This window comes from Ruditapes philippinarum, unplaced genomic scaffold, assembly GCF_026571515.1.
Source record: "Ruditapes philippinarum isolate M1 unplaced genomic scaffold, ASM2657151v2 ctg4472_1_1_1_1, whole genome shotgun sequence".
NCBI classification, from domain to species: domain Eukaryota; kingdom Metazoa; phylum Mollusca; class Bivalvia; order Venerida; family Veneridae; genus Ruditapes; species Ruditapes philippinarum.
The window spans coordinates 103,852-124,102 of NW_026858907.1; the positions used below are offsets into that span (position 1 = coordinate 103,852).

The 20,251-nt window shown below is 30.7% G+C and overlaps 1 protein-coding gene across 1 annotated transcript; it reads left to right on the forward strand.

Annotated features, from left to right (window-relative positions):
- Positions 1-1,383: 1,383 nt before the first annotated feature.
- On the forward strand, positions 1,384-19,869 carry LOC132754638 (carbohydrate sulfotransferase 15-like). Its single transcript, XM_060745297.1, has 8 exons — positions 1,384-1,410; positions 5,009-5,566; positions 7,012-7,225; positions 11,979-12,098; positions 13,442-13,598; positions 15,571-15,724; positions 18,597-18,744; positions 19,257-19,869. Exons 1-8 carry the CDS (start codon positions 1,384-1,386, stop codon positions 19,451-19,453), a joined length of 1,575 nt encoding a protein of 524 aa, XP_060601280.1. The 3' UTR covers positions 19,454-19,869.
- Positions 19,870-20,251: the final 382 nt, after the last annotated feature.

Consider the following 20,251-nt stretch of genomic DNA (forward strand, 5'->3'; position numbering starts at 1 on the left):
GATTTACATTTTTATATTATTGAAAGGTATAGCTAGACAATCGACATTCAGCTCAACATTCGACCTGTAATAATGATCAAAGTATCCTTAATGTATATGTTGAGCTAGACAATCAACAATCAGCTCAACATTCGATCTATAATAATAATGTCTAGCTCGACATAAGAAATTATCGAATGTATAGCTGATTGTTGATTGTCTAGCTAAACATTCATTTTAAGAATACTTTGATAAGTATTACAGGTCGAATATTGAGTTGAATGTCGATTGCCTAGCTCGACATAAGAAATTATCGAATGTCTAGCTGATTGTTGATTGTCTAGCTCAACATTCACTTTGAGAATTGTTTGATAATTATTACAGGTCGAATGTTGAGCTGAATGTCGAATGTCTAGCTCGACATAAGAAATTTTCGAATGTCTAGCTGATTGTTGATTGTCTAGCTCGACATTCACTTTGAGAATTATTTGATTTTTATTTTAGATCGAATGTTGAGCCAAATGTCGATTGTCTAGCTCGACATAAGAAATTTTCGAATGTGAAGCTGATTGTTGATTGTCTAGCTAAACATTCATTTTAAGAATACTTTGATAAGTATTACAGGTCGAATGTTGAGCTGAATGTCGATTGTCTAGCTCGACATAAGTAATTATCGAATATCAGCTGATTGTTGATTGTCTGGCTCATCATTCACTTTGAGAATTGTTTGATTGTTATTTTAGATCGAATGTTGAGCTGAATGTTGATTGTCTCACTAGACATTGAATGTCGATTGTTGATTGTTTAGCAAAGTTATTGCTAATAGAGACTAATACATTGAGAACATTATTGTTACCTCATTATGCCTTAAACAATTCTGCATTCCTATTTACATATACTGTCTAATGTACGAATAGCCAAAAATGTATATAAGCCGATTTGTCCAACTGTCTTTTGTCAATTTTAAATTTATTTACAGAAAGGTTTTCAAAAATGACTTTAATATATCTGTAAACAGTTCGTGTTTTTGTCCTTTTCGTTTATTTAACATTTTAAGCATTTTATTTCTACAGAGAAATTCATTTTCTCCCATTTATTGTTAATTTGAATGATTAGTCAAGCATTTTATTTCTCGCTGTTTTTTAACAATTATTGTGGTCATGTGATATAGTGTTGACTTGCACACGTCTTGTTACTGAGCAGTCAAAAGTGTACTTTGCTGAATTTTACTTTATTATTGATTTTCGATATCTTGGTGTTTCTTGGAAATTAAAGGTGGAGGTTGGTTGGTCTTATCTATTATTATTGATTCATATTTTTTGGAGTCACAAATGAGCAATTCCTTATCTGTATTAATTCAGTATTTGTATAAAAATGTTTACTGGACATATCGATGTAATCAAGATGGCAGCTTATATTTTAAATAATTTGGTAATTTATACCATCAGTATTTACCATCTTATATTATCAACTGCCATTTAACCATTTACAGTTGTAGAGCACCGTACGAAACAGAGAGTGACAGAGGTGTATTGTTTATATATAGCAGCACCTGATCAACAATTGGTATGTAAATATAAGTGTTGTTTGTGTAATTTCATTTAAGGTTAAGGTTTTTAAGGTTGTTTATATGTTTATTCATTATTTCAAGTATGGACTAAAGATATATCTAGGCTGGCTGACTTGACCATAATGTGAATTTATAATATAATATGGTTATATGCGTCTAAACTCATATATGTATGTATTATAATGTTGTTATATAATAATACGTTGTATTTGTTTGATTTACAAGGCTTAAGAAATATACAAAGTCAATTACAGCGGGACTTTGTTGTTTTGGGGCCAGTGTGGTTGGCAAATAGTATACTTATATATGTGCTGAGGCCAACTGGTCACATATCTTTTTTACAATTTCAGTAAATGATAGATTGATGATTATACTTTATGAATAATTTAAGCGTATATGTATGTATCGTTATACCTCGTTACCCTTACTTGAAGTAAAAAATGACATATACCGTATAGTAACGATCTGTTTCCACTTGAAAATAATTGATATATAATCTTGACACTATTTTAATGTCTTACAATGTCCATGGAATGTTGTTGTGAATAATATTTCCAGATTTTATACGTCACAAAAGCAGGTGTCATACGGTAGCTGTAAAAAGTTACCCGTTCTTCACTTCAGTGTTGTTATATTTGCTTGTCATTTGATATCATTGCTGCCAGCACTATTAATTGTTGAGAATTGAGAACCGCTCAATCCGGTGCTAGAGGACGTGAGATTTATTGCTCGTATTAATTATCCCTCATGTAAAGACTCAATCAAACAGAGTTGGCAAATTTGATGTTATTATGTTGCGATTTATGCAACCGATGGATCAATTTGTTTCGGATTTTATTATAATTAATAACAAAACAGTGATCTTGTTTTTGAATAAATTTAAGTTTTAATACATTTACGATCAATAACGCAAGACATAAACGCAATTATGAAATTTGTTTAATATTATACAATTATGAATATGTTTTAGCGAAAACTCTATACATTTTTTTTATTACACCGTGCCATTCATTCTCAAACATAATATATATCAACCTGAAGTTCAAAAGAAATTGAATAATTTATTGTTTATTGTTTTGTTTTTTTTTGTTTTTTTTTACCAAAATGCAACAAATAAAAGGCTATGACAAGTACATTGTGATTATAAGAAAATTGACTTACGGATATAATTATTGTTACCTTATTCTGGCTGAAATGATTTTTTATTAATATCTACTTATTTTATATTGTAGAAAATATTTAAGTTAGAAGGCTTTTTCAAGTGGATAGTCATAATAAGAATATTACTTTTGGAACCCAGTTTGCAGATGTAACCACTGTATAACCGTAATCATTCTTTAGTTTGGTTTCTGTATATTTTGTTTGTTTTAGAGTAGAACTAGTAAAAGTATGTTATTAAACCTCTACTTACTGTGTTTCAAAGATCAAATTAGATGAGAAAGAAAATAAAAACAACTTCTTCAGAATGTTTTAAGCGTTTAGCTACTACCTATTTTTTCCACACCCTGTTTAGCAAACAAATGAGTAAAAAAAACATGTAACTAACAAAGTAATAAAATTGGGACAAGTTGTGTACGATAAACGCCGGCAATGTTAAAACAGTAATAAAAAAAGTAAAAAAATTTCCCTACCTGTTTGTTGGGAAAAAAATTTGCCTTATTTTCGCCGTTATTTTGGAAACTTCATATTTTGAGTCTTTATGGAATGTTAGTGCCCATTAATAATTTGCGCAAATTGTATCCTTTTGGTTATCTTACTTACTTAAAATTTTCAAATTGTTCATGGAAAATTAGCCCTGACCAAAGGCTGCTGCAATACTAAAACATTACTATTTTTTATTACAATTTTTTAGTTTTTAACGCAAGGGCTGAATATTATATACATTTTGAAAAGCCAGTGAGTTCGTCTATCAGGTTTTTAAGAAGCTGATTACAAGTTGTTTAGAAAATTATTTAAATTTCCCCCCCCAGGTACAGAAATTATGCAAAAATGAAGTTTCCGACTTTACACTATTCAAAAGTGATACATAAATTATCAACTTTGCGTAAGTCTCCAGTACTTAATATGGCCGTCCAACAGTATAAGAAAAAACAAACAACAAAAAAGCAACACACAGTTAACGATCTCCTTAATATCACTTTATTATGGCACCTTTTAATCATAAAAAAAACATAAAACCTTTGATAAAATATGAATTTATATGGGACAAAATAACCAAAAACCCTCGTGTATCATTCTAATTATGTGAATATGGGATAATTTTTAGTTTACACGAATTAATTTTATTTAAATTGTGTTGGAACGCTATTAAGCCGTATTGGAACACTCTTTGAATCTGTTTCCTAGAACCAACCAATTCCTAAAGCAAATGAATTAAGGTTTCTTGCTAAAGGGAAGGAACGGTTTAAAGCTCGGGGTTTTCAGATTCCTTCAGTTTACTTGTCCGCTTTTAACAATTTTTAAATTTTTACCCATTAAGATGAATTTAAATTTGCTTTTTTTTACAAAACAAAAAAACCCCAAATTCCACCCAAAACTTATGGGTTTCATTTTTTGCATAAAACAAAAAAAAATTCCTCCAATTTAAAGGTTTTATTCAAAAAATAAAATCAGGGTGGAATGGTGCCAATGAGTAAAAAAAATTTAATACATTTATTTCAAGGAAATTAATCCTGTTTGAAAGAACTTGAATATCCTCTCTTGATTTTTTGTTCATCTCTTTATACAATTTGAAATACTTCTCTGCAAATGGGTATATTGGCTGAAAATAGAAGGAGACCGGCAAGACACCAGTGAACATACGGAAATATGTTTCAAGGCAGAGAAAACTTAATCTTGAATGTGAAAAAAGAAATATATATGCAAGAGTCGTGCTAATTAAGTCACGACTACCATACAAAATCGGAAAGTGTGTCCAAGTGTAGGTGTTATACATGCACAGCTTTGTCTCTGTCCCATACCGTTGAATAATTTTTTAGTTTTTGGGGCTACGAAAATTTCATTTCGGAATAGTTTTAAATTCCCCCCCCCCGGAAAAAAAAATTTCCCCAAAAAAAATTTTTTCTCTACTTTTCATTTAGATTTTGAATGCAATATATAATTTCAATTATTATATTAATCAAAAGAAACTCTATTCATCAAACTAAATTACACTCAGTGAATAGTTTAATCTATAAAGAGTCCATACCATTCAGTTTCAAGCTTTAATAAGGAAATGTGTAGCATGCACAAACATGCCATAAACGTTTTCAATTGTTCATTCAATAATTGTAGCGAAACAATTCATATGTGTTCAATTTTCTTTTCGTACAAAAATGTCTCTTCTGCACAACAACAACATTTAATGGTGCTCAACCGTCCACTTTGTTAATTGCGAAGTACAGACTAAGCATTCATCTAGCTAAGGAACGCTCGCAAGACTAGCATTATGTTCTTCCAATCGAATGCAATCTCTTACAGGTTCTTACACGAAAGCTCGCCAGAGGTGGTATATTTGTTGCCATTGTGGTATGTGTTTCATTCAAGTTTTCATTCAACCCGCCAGTGTTACAGATGGAAACCGTCGTTGACTTTACAAGCAGAGATTCGTCATATATATCTGGAGAAACCATTAAACCCAAACACACATTGAACAATATCGAGGTAGACAAAGACAGAAAAAAACTGAATTCACACCGTGTATCAACAACGGATGTTTGGATACCTGACACTACACGTAGTAGAAACTTCTTACATACTTCAGAAAAAAAACAAACAACAGTTAGAGAAATTAAAACATTAGATTCAGAAAGGAAATATACTTCCCATCTTAAATCGCGCATTTTTATAACAAAATTCAGTGATGAAAAACGAATAAAAGTAAAATCGTCTAATTCAGTTTTTATATCGCAAAATTGTAACTTAACTGTTACTTCTGCAAAACAGAAAGAACAGAAAGTGTATAAAAAGCATCCAAACGAAAGGGACTTTCAGGTGATAGCGTCGGGGAAGTTCATAGTAGAAGATCTAATGAAACAAGTAAATTATTACAAGATAAATAAAATACATCGTTTCCTGCAAACATGCAAACATTAGTTAAGCAAAATATAATTTGGAAATATATATATTCCCCCCCCCCCCAAAAAAAAAAAAAAAAATATTGCTTAACTATGTGTTGAATATAATATTGAACGTAGCGTGTATATACGCTACGTTCAATATTATATTCAACACATAGTTAAGAAATATATTTTTTTTTTGGAATTCATTACTGGAAGCATTATAAATAACAAGCAGGTGCATCCTAGGGCATGTTTTATATAAACTCTATAAAGTTCTAAATGCTTAAAAGTGTTGTTCAATAAATACCTATGTTTCAGAGGAGATACTTATTGTATATTTCCATATTTATTTGTTTACGAAAGTTACTAAAAGAAAGGCATGCATGTATTAGCGATTAAGAAAAGTTTATTTTATGCTTTTCAGTGAGTTATTTATTTATCCGTGAAATTATTTTTATAATTTCACAGTGAAATTTATCAAAACTTAAGTTCACACCTTTAAATGACGAAACAACTTTTCTAAGATTTCCCCCATGTGATACCTCGCCACTCGTGAGAATACTGTTTTTTAAAGCCAAATTGATGAAATAAAGTTTCATCTTACAAACAAACAAACAAATATCCTCTATATATTTTTATTAACGTTAATATTAAGAACATTTCGTTTTAACTTGTTTTTAAGAAAACAATAGATAGAAAGTGCGTTTGTTTGTTGTGTTAGATGTAATTTTATATCATCTCTTGAACTTAAAAAACAGTATTCTCACTCGTGGCTACGCCACTCGTGAGGATACTGTTTTTTAAAGCCCACTCGATGTAATAAAGTTTCATCTTACACACACACAAACAAATATCCTCTATATAATTTGGAGATTGGATATACGAAAGATATATATCACTTTTGATAACAATAAATTAGTTTAAGCTGACATTAAAACTATTTAAGATCTCAGGGATGCTCGGATAGTCGGTTATCCATTAACTTAACACTTTTATTCCCAAGACTTTAAGCTGTATTATCCCTAAAAGAGAATCAATTTTTATTCTTAGGAAAAGGCAAACATGAATTTTGATTTTTGTTTTAGAGCGTATTAGAGTGTTTGTCATACATAAAATAAAAGTAGGAAAATGCTATAAGCAAATGATGGATTAGGTAATTCGCAAATTACTTGATTTATTATTTGAAACAGAACATCGAACATGAAATGTTTTGAGAAATAAAATGAAACAAAGTGACACAGCATGCCTATTGAAATAAGTAGTATGCTTACGTTATAAACCGCATAATTGTTACCAATCTAAGTTCCTAACTTAAAAGGGTTGTTTTTCTGAAAGCTATTTTGCTGTGAATTTCTAAAACATTTTAGCTAAAATGCTACAATGGAGATACATTCCATAATCAATAACCATTAACAATTTCAGGGTCCGTTTGAAAATTTGAAAAACTACAGAAATCCATGTTGGAAGTATGACGATAAAAACTCTTCAGAGCCTCCAATCCGATGTCTGCCATACTTTTATTTGATTGGAGCCCCGAAGTCAGGTACTACAGATATGCACCGGCGTTTGATCAAACATCCGGAAATATCAAAATTGGTGATAAAAGAACCTCATTGGCTTACCAGGAAACATTACTGTAAGTGATCGACTTAATGTTTGCAACGTAAACATGACACATGTATCTAATTGGATGTACTTAATATCAAATGAAGTTGTCAACTGATATTTATTAGACCCACATCCTATAAAACGTTGATATGTATATACAGTACACTGTTATTAGTTTTAAGTACTTGTAAACAAAGATAGTACAGTTCGAATTTTTAATTATCAAATGAATTTCTATCGATCTAAATGACAAATATATTGCGACCCATATATAACAAGTGTTTCGTGTTAAACTAGTCATAATATAGCATTTTATCAGAAAAATTAATCACGGTAAACACATGAAAACTTAAATGCATACACTTACCTCTTGTTTGTGTAATTAAATAGATAATATGTGTAAAATATGCAAGACGTTTAAACAAGATTGTTTTGTATTCAACTATTACTCGAGTTGCTTAGCTTTAACGTGGCAAGCAGCAACTGATAAGATAAGCGGCCTTTTGTCTTCATCCATTACACTTAGTCCTGTGAAGGTTGAGATTCCTCAGGTCCGTGATCTTTTAAATCTCAGGGAAGGGTGCTTAAAAATGTCAGAAGTGAGAAACGTAGGTTAAATGTGTTTAACTATCTTCAAATTTCAGCCATTTGTCTCAATTCTTTTTTTCTTGAAACAATTACCTCATATGATGGCATGGAGCTGAAAGAGTAAAAATACCACTTTTAGTTGGACATATTTATCTACCAATCATCGGCTTGTGTTCCAAGATTACTGGTTAACTATTTTTTAAAGGCTATTTTGTGTGTAAGTTATGACGGCCACTTAAGTCTTCTGATGATTGTCCCTTGTCATCATCTACATAATGACAAAGTTAATAACTCTAGCATATCTCAGCAAGAGAAATCTTCTTTTCAACTAAGAATGACACTTCTTCTTTTATCATTTTTGTAACTAAGGTGTTTATTTAATTTTTTAAATTGTAGTATTTTCAATTTAAATTGCAATATCATTTTTGTTGATATTTTCTGTTTCACTTCCATTCAAGTATAAATTGTAGTGGAACAACGAAAACACCTGTAAATACAAATTGTATGTTAATAATTAATATGTTTTTTTGCCATAAGATTTATTTTACTTTATTTAGTTTGTAACTAGCTATCTCCTCTGACTTCTCTTATTTTTACATGACATAAGATACTTTCATGTGAGGTCAAAGAATAAGACGCCCAAGAAAGTGCTGAGGAAGTGAAAAACATATGTGACGACTATTGTTAACGCATACAATATGTTTGGGTATCCTGATCCTTCTTTAGCTCTTTGAATTTCATTTAAACGGTCTTCTGCGTTATATTGCATATTTTCATTACACTTTAAGGGTATAAAGGGGGTATTTTTTCGTTTGAGTGAAATATAGATTATATACTTTCACGGAAGATGACAAAATGCCACATATTTTCACGAGTCGGGACGAGTAAAAATATATACCATTTTACAGGAAAAACGAAAAAAAATAACCTATTCATTAAATTCAATTATCAAAGTAAAATGGTTACAAACCCCCTTGCTTGCTACGCAACTGCAAATGTACAGCGCGCAGTATCTTAATTATTCTTTTGTATTGCACGCGATATTTAGCGTTACATTGTGACGTCACGTAAACAACTATTTAAACGTCTGTACAGCGTTAATGACTGAATAAAAGATATTGGTGTTCGGATTTATTTTCTTAGACCATTTTCTATCATTCTAGATAGTTTTTAAAACAACATTTAACAGAAAATGTTCTGTACTTATCAGATTTTTCTAACAAAATGGCAGAAGAAGTCCCTTAAAATAAATATGAGTTTTGACTGCGCCCACTTTCATATTTATATTTCTTTCTAAAAACTATGAAATATATTTGACTGATATAGCACCGTATTTCATGTGTAAAATTAAATAAGAAATCTATATCTAATGATTTTTTTAGATAGAATTTATCAACAGTAAAATAGCATTGGTTCTATTTTTGTGCCCCCTTCGAAGAAGAGGGGGTATATTGTTTTGCTAATGTCTGTCTGTCTGTCGGTATGTCGGTTCGTCGGTCTGTCTGTCGGTAGACCACATGGTTTCCGCTGATTATCTTTAAAAGTATTCACCACAAAGTCTTAATATTTCACCTTCTGATTGGTCATAACTAATAGATTACCCCTACTGACTGTCACTAGGTCAAAGGTCACGGTCAAACGGGCTTTAAATGTAAAAATAGTTTCCGCTGATTATCTTGAAAAGTATTCATCACAAAGAAGTCATATTTCACATATTGATTGGTCATAACTAGTAGGTAATTTAGTTTGGTTTTGGCGTCACTAGGTCAAAAGACAAGGTCACAGGGGCCTTAAATGTGAAAATTGATTCCGGTGATTTTCTTGAAAAGTATTCAATACAAAGTATTCATATTACACATAGTGATTGGTAATAACTAGTAAATGACCCCTATTGATTTTGGGGTCACTAGGTCAAAGGTCAAGGTCACAGGGGTCTTAAATGTCAGAACGGTTTCCTCTTATTATCTTGAAATGTACTCATCACAAAGTCTTTATATTTCACATATTGATTGATCGTAAGTGGTAGATGACCTCTATTGAAATTGGGGTCATTAGGTTAAACGTCAAGGTCACAGAATCCTTGAATGATTATATGATTTTTGCGTATTGTCTTGGTTACTATTTATCACAAAGTCAACATATTTCACATATTGATAGGCCATAACTAGTAGATGATCCCTATTGATTTTGGGGTCACTAAATCAAAGGTCAAGGTCACAGGGTCTTTGGATGGTATAATGGTTTCAGCTCATTATCTTGAAAGATAATAATCACAAAGTCTTCATATTTCAAAGTGATTGGCCATAACCAACAGATGATCCGTATTGCTTTTGGGGTCACTAGATCAAAGGTCAAGGTCACAAGGGCCTTAACTGCAGAATGGTTTCCGCATATTATCTTGAAGATTTTTCATCACAAGTAAGTGAACCTATTGATTTTGGGGTGAGTAAGTCAAAGGTAAAGTTCACAGGGTTCTTGAATGTCAGTTTGGTTTCCGCTTATTGTCTTGAAAACTATTTATCACAAAGTTTTCATATTTGTAGTATTGATTGGTAATACCTATTAGATGACCCCTATTGATTTTTGGTCGCTAGTTCATAGTTATAGGTCACAGGGGCTTTAAATATCTCATCTTGAAACTGTTCATCACAAAATCTTCATTATTTTTCTTCTTTTTTTCATAATTGAACCCTTCCATGTACCCATTTGTGGCAAGTTTCTGTAACAAAATTACCAATTATGTGAGTCAAGGGCTAGAAAGGGGGTATATGTGTCGTTCGACATTCTTTTTGCATGGCTGATTCTCAAAAAGAGATGTAACATAGAATGTTTCGGTTATTTTACACACATGAATATTGTACGGAAACAGAATAAAATGTTCCGGAACAAAATATTATTTTGCTATTTTTAGTTTGGTTTTATCTGTTAAGCAATGAATCTGTACATGCGCCACACCCTTTTTATTGACATTTTAATTTCATACAAGCATTTCGGAAGTATTCTTTTCCTTTAATCCATAAATTATTTTCGCATCAGATATTTATCTTAATACTATACAGACATACTTCACAATATATAAGTAAAGCGAGTCATACATCTACGTCTAGGTGTAAAACTGAAAACAGAAAACAGTCGGTTCAGAAAATAATCTCATACATCTTTGATGTATTATTTGTATTAAACGGCGTTTGGAATTATAAGGACAGATAATCATTAAAATAAGAAAAGACTGATTGGATCAGTACCTGTAATTTTTCATAAACAGTAATTATGTTTAGAAACATGCTCACCACGTACAGAGGTTTTCGATTTTCCACCAAAATGATTAAACGTCGGCAACGAACAAAGTCGAACGATTGCCACTTATTTGGATATATTTGATAAATACGATATGTTGTCAAAAAAAAGAAGAAATCTAACGAAAAATGTTTATGCTCATAAATAGAACAAAGAACTCACAATTTTACCAATTTACGAGTTTATAAACACGGTGTCCAGAAAGTCCTCACTCAAGGTAGCCTTTCAATCAAACATTAAGTAATAATTATTGACATGTTCTCAATCGTTCGATAAACATAGAATTTGTATTTTTATGCGGTAACAATTGGTCATTACATTACTGATTTATCAATAAATCATGTACAGACTATTTTAATTCTTGACATTTATAATACGATTATTTATCATTTATCCATTACGCGAATCAACTAGACCAATTGACAACGTATGCGCCTGATTGAACAAACGGTCTGGTTGCAGTAAACTTCAGTTAATTGCTCATTTTTGCAAAGATATATAGAGGATATTGAATGAGTGTAAGTTCAATACTGAATTTATTGCACAAGTTGAATAAAATTATATTATGCGAGCCTCTGGCGAGCATAATATTATTTTATTCAACGAGTGCAATAAATTCAGTAATGAACTTACACGAATTTAATATTCTATTTATCACATACCCAAAATAAAGACCTTTTAAAGTGAAATAAGAGTCATTTTTCATTGATGCGCCTATAGTATAACGATAACATTTAGCGCGTCTTTACGCTATGTTTGTATAACGCTAATGACGTCACGTCAAAATATATGCACGGCCGTGCAATACCATATTTACGAAGTCGCAAAATCGGCACGGGTGTGTGATAAATATGATTTTATAAATGTGTTTTGTTTGTATTTTACGTCTTTTTCAGACGACTATGGGGAAAACGGAGGGTATTCCAATTTGACTCATTATCTTAAAGTTTTTAAATATGCAACGAAGGAGTTGTTTTTGAGGAATGATTCTGGAGGTTTCCATAACGTTATATTCGGTAAGCTTAGGTCTAATGTTTCAAAATTATCTTTGCATAAATATCTAGGTATTGACGTCATTGTTTGAAAAAATGTCCGTTCAAATGAATAGAAACATTCGGTCTTCCTATATATTCGAATAATACGTTAAATCAACAGTTTATCCCAAAAGATTCGACATTAAAGTTAAAATGCGTGCTATGCATTAATAGTCAGTTGCATCAGTATTATATGTATCTATTATATTAATTGTCGAAAATTAATGATAATAAAACCAACAGCAAATGTTTAAATTAAAACTTTGAAATGATTTCATAGCAAAAATGCAAGGAACTGCGTGTGCTGTTTATTCATACTTTATTTAGGGATATACATAAAAACATCTTGTCTAAAACTTGCAGGACGTGGCGACATATAATATAATATTTATATTCCAAAATGTAAAGTTTGAAACAATACGGACATAAGCAGGGAGGAAATAAATTGCAATTATTTATTAACAGAACTGTAATAATAATTGAAGAGAATTATCAACCGGTTTCACTCGTTAAAGGGATCTTCAAGATAATGACGTTAATAACGTCGCTTGGTAACAACGTCAATACAGTGTAAAGAAACGTTATTCTTATTACGTTTTAAAGGGACATAATGATAAGTTTTAATAAATTTTGTAATAAATATGTCAAAGGTATTCTGAATTTTATTCTGGTTTTAAAACGTTTAGATATCTCACATATGTTGTTTGTAGATCTATTATGTTTTCGTATCTTCCCCGGTGTCTCTCAGCGATTATACCAGTGAAGTCCTTAAAATGTCAAAAACGAGAGAAAATGTATATACTGAACAGAAAATTAATTCCAATCCTGTGGTATTAATATTATAATATTTTATTTGTGGCTACCATTTCCGTTTTTATGATAGATCAACAAACAGCATATGTCATACAGGCCTTTTAGTGCTATTTCATGGGAACATAAATTATATATTTATATCGAACAATAAATTGAACTTCAATTCCATACAATGTTATTAAAAAATCTTAAAAAGACGATCAGTATTAAGCATACACCGTATTGCCGATAGCAATGGTAATCGGGACCGTTTATTTACTAAATATTTGTGTTTTATTGATCTTGATAGAATCTAGAGTCTTTACATTTGTTGTTTTCTTTTCTTTTTGTTTTTGGTTACAGATCTGTACAAAATACAGTCAACTATATAACAAATTAAAGATATACATTCAGACTTAAGTATCTGCTTGTCTGATTAAATACACTATTATATTGTAGGGATTGAAAACTTTCATATTTACAGTAAGCACATAACGTAAATGCTGTCAATTTAAACAAAATTATGTTTGCAGGTGATTGTTCAGCGTCAACATTGTGGGACAATGACTATTGGACTATTTTGCCAGAATTCAGAAACCTTTCAGAACCTCTATATACAAACGCTGATTACATTCATCATTTAAATCCAAATGCAAAAATTATTGTTATGTTAAGAAATCCAGTAGAAAGGTATACAAATTTGACCTTTAAAATGATATATATCCAATTGTATAACGAAATTATGCAGAGTTTGGAAAAGATCTAAAAAAACTATTAAACAAAATTAATAAAATTAATAGAAGTAAAAATAAAATAATTATGAAATCAATAAAGACAACAGAAAAACAGATACAAAACAGAACAAGCAACATTAACAGAAGGCAAATAACAGAAGAAAAAACAACAACAACAACCAACAAATCACATTAATTGATTAAAATGTCGTAACATCTTAAGTTAAATGATTTGCCTAACTAAAATGAAATATAAACCGCTTGCGTTTATATATTTGTAAGGTTTTGTTAAGTTTTGATGAAATTTCACTGAGATTTTTAAACAAAAATAATTATTTTTTGCAATGTCAATTCGGTCATTAAATTTGCAAGCTTTTCTTTATATCAATTTTAATCCATTCAAAATTCATTTATATGCGACATATATTATGACTGGATAAAAACATCGATGCACTTTTATGAAAGTAAAAAAATTATCCCAGTATTTTAGCTTGTCAGTCGGGAATCAAACCAACAATGTCGAAATGCCGTGCCATGACACATGCTCATCACGTGTTACAAATTAATGCCATTTAAAAAAGAATAATTGAGAAATTGTTGACTGAACCACTCAGAACACTGACCAAAAATTAAATCATAAATTTAAAATACAATTTTGACATTGATTTTTGAGGTACGGACCTGCTGCATGCATATGCCACATCGGCATTATGTCCAACAAAATGTACATGTACATACTATGTTAGAAATTCTTCCAGAATGACATAAATATTTGCCGGACATCGGTGTACTTAACAATCATGGCTTTTTGTCATGCGTGTCCTTGACCTTAAAGGTAATGACTTGATACATGCATGTGACAAATCTTTATAATACCCAACGTAATTATGCATACTTTTTTTAGAATTACATAATTGCTTATTGGACAATAATATTTTCTTTGAAGTGGCCTTGACTTTTGAGCTCCAGACTAAATGATACTTTCCGAATGTGCTACACATTTAAACAATACAAGTTTAAACTATCCATTAATAACGGAAACTATGGACTAGACAAAGTTTGGGTGGAATTACAGACGATCGGACGTACACACGGATACTGCAAAATGTTCCTTTCCGTTTTGTTCATTTATTTTTTATTTATTTTTACTAGTTAAGTAATTAATAACAAATTAATTAATTTTAATTAATTAATTTATTTATAATAATACTTTTGATTTTATTTTTTGTGATGGGGGTGATTTACTTGAACTATCACAAGCTTCTTCTTTGACGACAGAAAACGTTTAAATTATTTGCAAGGACAGTGCTCTTCATTTTCTCAGTGGTTGAATACATGACTAATGTATATATTTTCAAGTTCAAAACATGTCAAAGGTCTGTCAAAATTAATATATAATTATAGTGACACACTTTTATACACCAAACTATGTTTTACGCCTAAACAAAACAAAAACAAAACAAACACAAACAAATCATTGACACGACTTTCACTTTCTCCCCTGAAAATCAGAAACATAATTGGTATTTTATCATTTTATCAACACAAAATTTGAAATATTATATTAGTTAGTATCATTTAATAAGTGGAATGATTTGTTTGTTCAAACACCTCAAGATACAACTATGTTTGTGTCTAGTATCTAACAATATGTATTTTTATGTTGCGTTCAAATTGATACAGTTTCAATAATAGCCAGATCTTACACGAAACGACTGGCACTTGATCATTTGTCTTTTATCATTATTCTCATCCAATTCAAATGTTGAATTCATAGTGAATGCAATTTATTAGATAAAGTGTTTAACATTGCATTTATCATGCACATAAGGAAACTTTTATTGACAGAAAATTGAATTTCGAATTAATGCCTTGGACCATATTCAAGAACAGTGATGTAAATTGAAATATTGTTTCTTCAACTAAAGGTTGTACTCGGATTATTTATATTTTCAACACGGAAGATCAAAGATGTTTCACGAAGGAGTCAAGAACACACTAAAACATACCTATAATTGTTTGAGAAACAACAGTTTACGTCACTGTTTATATACACCACCTAAGGATTGTACTGGAATAATGGTAAGTGATTAAACAGAACATATCACACGTACTTCAACTAATGCACCATTAGAATATTTTAAATGTGTCAAATACAAAATAATCTTAAGAACAAGAAATGTACTAAAACTCAAAGCAAATAAAAAAATAAAAAGAAAGAATTTATATATAATTATGGTCTATGCAATTTATTACTGATGTTTGTAGCATTGCATTTATCCTCCATGACACGTAATGTACTTGTTTTTTGGCATATTCTGACATATCTTTGATAATAATCGTACATTTGAAAACGCCGATTACAATGCGTTAGTAACTTTCTTTGTTCATTTGATTATATTTTACTGTTTGATAGTGTTTAACTGAAATAAATCGGAATATCGAACATTCTGCTTAGATTGAATGCTAAAAAAATAACAGTTCGATATCAAATTTGGCGACAGAATGTTAATTTTTTCAATTTAAGACATTTAGCAGGCGCAAGGATTTTATTTCGAATATTCTACAGGAAGTAAAGTAGGACATGATTGTCTTTTGTGTTTTTGTTTCCAAATGTTCTGCTGGTCGGACACTCGGCAAGACATGCAGCTGGACATGGAAACATAACCGAGTCCCCAACTGGCACGCCATGTTAAGCAGGATGTTCTTCTCTCGGAAGGACACGTCATTTGACAGAACATGCAGCTGAACATAAAACATGTCAAATGAAACAAACAATTAGATTCAGATCAGTAGTAAAACCGTTGATATTTGTTTCCACCACTGGTTACTTTGTTAAAATGTTAGGATATGCTTTGCGAACTCAAAGAAATAAATGCAACAATTAAAATAAGTTTAGAATTAAATCGTACTTACGACCTCATCATTTTGCGTGAAATAGCAACACTTGGAACAATTAATCCATTTACATTCTTAATCTTAGAAATATCACTGCTTTTACTTGTACAATTCCATGTCTCTATGTGTTGACTCGCAATATAAGGAAACATTTGAAGTTGCCATAAGGTTTTATTTTTTATGTATGCAATCCATAATGATATTAACAATGTGTAATCTAGAGGAATCTCAAGTTGGCATATTTGAGAATGTCAAATAACAATTTTCCTAAATAATAAGCAATCGACGTGTTGGAAATAATTAAAACACACGCAGCATTGAACTTGTTCGTTATTGTGACCTTATAAGTAGAACCCTTGCCTAAGTTGTTCTTGTTTCCATTCGACATACAGATATCTGTCTTAGTTGAAATGTTGACTTATTTCTTTCCAAGGGTAATTTTTCCACCGTTAGTGAACCTAGCATTGTCCTTCCGAGTGTCCTGATAAGAGGATATATGTTAAAGTTCAACGTCTCGCTGTATTTCCTGTAGAGTATTCGATAATGTGTCAATGTTTTGTCGTATTACCTATCAAATGTCGTACAAGTAAAATGGTTTCCTGTGGGGAACATTTTTAATGATATAAAGATATTTCATTTAGCTATTTTCAACATTGTTTGGGGGGGACAAATAAACGTTTTTATTATATACCTATAAATTTTCTCCCTAAAATACACGCAAATATTGAAGCGCAAATACGCTTCAACGGATAGAAATTTCCGTATTATGTTTGTGACAAATACGGTACTATATATGGAAATGCCGGACTATTTTTGACGTTGGTTCCGATCTTAGCTTTGTATAACGTTGCATTTGGAAACGGGAACCAAAAATATTAAAGGCGTGGCAAGTTTGCAAGAATTACTTATTCATCCGTCAGTCATGAATTTATTTCTTGACAACTACATTTCATTTTCTGAATAAAACGAAAAGGTGTATAATAAAAGGAAAATTATGTTGTAGTAGCTTTCTGAGACTATGTATTTTTCTACTCGCAACGTTAAAAAATTGATATCCCGCTCGACCTTCGGTCTCACGAGATATCAATGTTCCACCGTTGCTCGTAGCAAAATACAAAGTCTCAGAAAGCTACTACAACATTATATTCCGTATGTATCAGGAATATAGTTGACAATAATCGATAAATATAGAATAAGGTCTTTGGAAACTTGTGACCGTTGATGACCGGAGAAAGTCGAACATAAAACAATTATTTCTTTTTAAGAAAATGATTAAATATGCCTACCATTTTATGAATAATTCCGAGCAAAAAAAAAATAAATAAAGCAAACACTCAAGTTTTCGCAGAAAATATCTCTATTTATTATGGCAGATGCCACTACGCATATTTGAATTTTGTAGATTTTCAGTAAAAACAATTTATTATTTGTAACATTTTGAGATACATATTAAAGAAACATTGATAATTTTCAAACACATCATTCAAGTTTTTCCACCTTAAACGGTAACATAATTATAGAACATTTTGAGATACATATTAAAGAAACATTGATAATTTTCAAACACATCATTCAAGTTTTTCCACCTTAAACGGTAACATAATTATAGAAAATTAAAGATATCACGTAATAGTTTTTTGTTCTTAATAGGTGTAATTCTGACTTATTCCCTAGAGGATTATACGTAACGTACTGGCAAACGGTATTTAGCCAAGTTTTCGAAAAGGTCAATCAACCAATCATTTACGGTTTACAGATCACATGCTCCTCCATGTACCGAAAACAGGTCACGTGCTCCTCCATGCCTCAAAAGTTAAACGCGTACCAATACCCTGCGGTCTCCAGACCGCAGGGAAGGGAACAAGCAGGGTTTTAGGTAAGTTTCAAACCCTGCCAGTTGTCAAGTCATCATAATATTTGGTAAAATTCCAATGTTCTGCTAAATGATCTAAATTGTTAAAACATGTACTAGTCCAATGGGTCAATAAGATATGTAATGTTATAAACAATGTATATTTATATATGTTCGTAAGTTGATATGACTGTGTATTTTAAGGTAAGAATTCGAATTGGTGTTTATCATCTACATTTAAAAGAATATTTCCGAGTTTTTCCACGTGAACAGATACTTGTGATCAAACTTGAAGACTTTTCAAGAAACACAGCTTCTTATATGCAACAAATATTTTCATTTTTAGAAATAAGTAAGTATTTGTTGATAGGATATATTTTTATAAATTAACTTCCGGTAATTGATTCGTGAACTTTCTTGTGAAAACTATCCGAACATGTTATTAACAATGAGTAGATTGTCTAGAACCATATTTAAACATACTATAAATATTTATGGGACTCTATTAAGCTTTTTGTCAAGAAAGCACAGGAAACAATTTTAAAGACTTGTTTGATGACTGTCTCTACAATTGATTTACACAAATAATAGATTCCACACACTCACTTTGTGTTCTCGGGAAAGTAATTTTATGTAAAAAATACCAAAAAATAAAAAGCATTATAACATTATTCAAACCAGACGAAAAATCAATATTGATATTGATTTTCAATTTAACTTTGAATATGTTACTTTATTATTCTATTTATGATGTACGATTAAAGTACATCAATTGTTCTACGCAATGACAGAATTTTATGTTTTCTTTTGTAAAATTAAGCATACATACGCTTCAAAGATCAGTTACCCTTCTGTTTATTTCAGAGACATTACATGCAAACGACTTAAATAAGATTGCAAATCCAGATCTGCATGCTAATGCAAGAAGAAAGAAAGATCATAAAGCAGGGGAAATGTTACCAGAAAGCAGAAAGATGTTGGACAACTTTTACCGTCCTCATAATGATCTTTTATCGAATCTCATAGGAGAACAATTTAATTACAATAGAGATTATGTTTGAATATCTTAAAATCCCTATATGCATTTTTTTGAAAAGTTAAGGGTATCTAAATTTATGTATTATAAGAAATGCATCGGAAACAAATAGTAACATTGCATATCATTGTTATTATTTAGTAAAATATATGAATATCGAATTACAGGAGTTACAAAGTAAATGCTCGATTAAATAATGCTTCCATAACAGCCAGTATGCAATATTATGGTGAGCATGCATTATCATCAGTGTTATTAACCCACTACTGCATGAGCGTTGTGTGAAAAATGGCGGTTTTCATTGAAAAGTCTTATTCTTAGAGTTTACGAAAAGTAGAATAATCTCAATGCAAGTAATAAATTACTGAATATGTAATAAAAAAATTTTTCGCAATATTTATCACCGTATTTCTACTGTCTGACTTACGCAATATGGGTATTTCTTTCATATTGTAACCTGGAAATTTACGTGAAATATTTGTGTGGTTTGCAATATAAAAATTACTTTCTATGTTAACTCGGCAATGTCTTACTTACAAAAGTTCATGAAAATCCGGAAAAAATCTTGAGGCATGCAGCTTTTATATATTTTGATCTAAACATTTGTCAATATCAAATATTGAAATATCAATTATTGATAAGTTACCATAAAATGTCGACTTTTTTTGAAATAATAAAATTTAGTCAGCTCAACTTGACAGCAAATGACTAATCCTTGCGTGTCAACCATATTGCTTCTGGGCTTATTGCTCTGTATTTTGATAAATTGAGGGAAAACTAAAAATGTACATAAGCAGGCTGATATAACTTTTTCAAAATATAT

Bases quoted from the DNA above. Each gene is read 5' to 3' on its own strand.
- LOC132754638 (XM_060745297.1), top strand. From the start codon at position 1,384: ATGGCAGCTTATATTTTAAATAATTTG. The intron at 7,226-11,978 runs GTAAGTGATCGA...CGTCTTTTTCAG, and splicing joins GCTTACCAGGAAACATTACT to ACGACTATGGGGAAAACGGA. The intron at 13,599-15,570 runs GTATACAAATTT...CTTCAACTAAAG, and splicing joins TTAAGAAATCCAGTAGAAAG to GTTGTACTCGGATTATTTAT.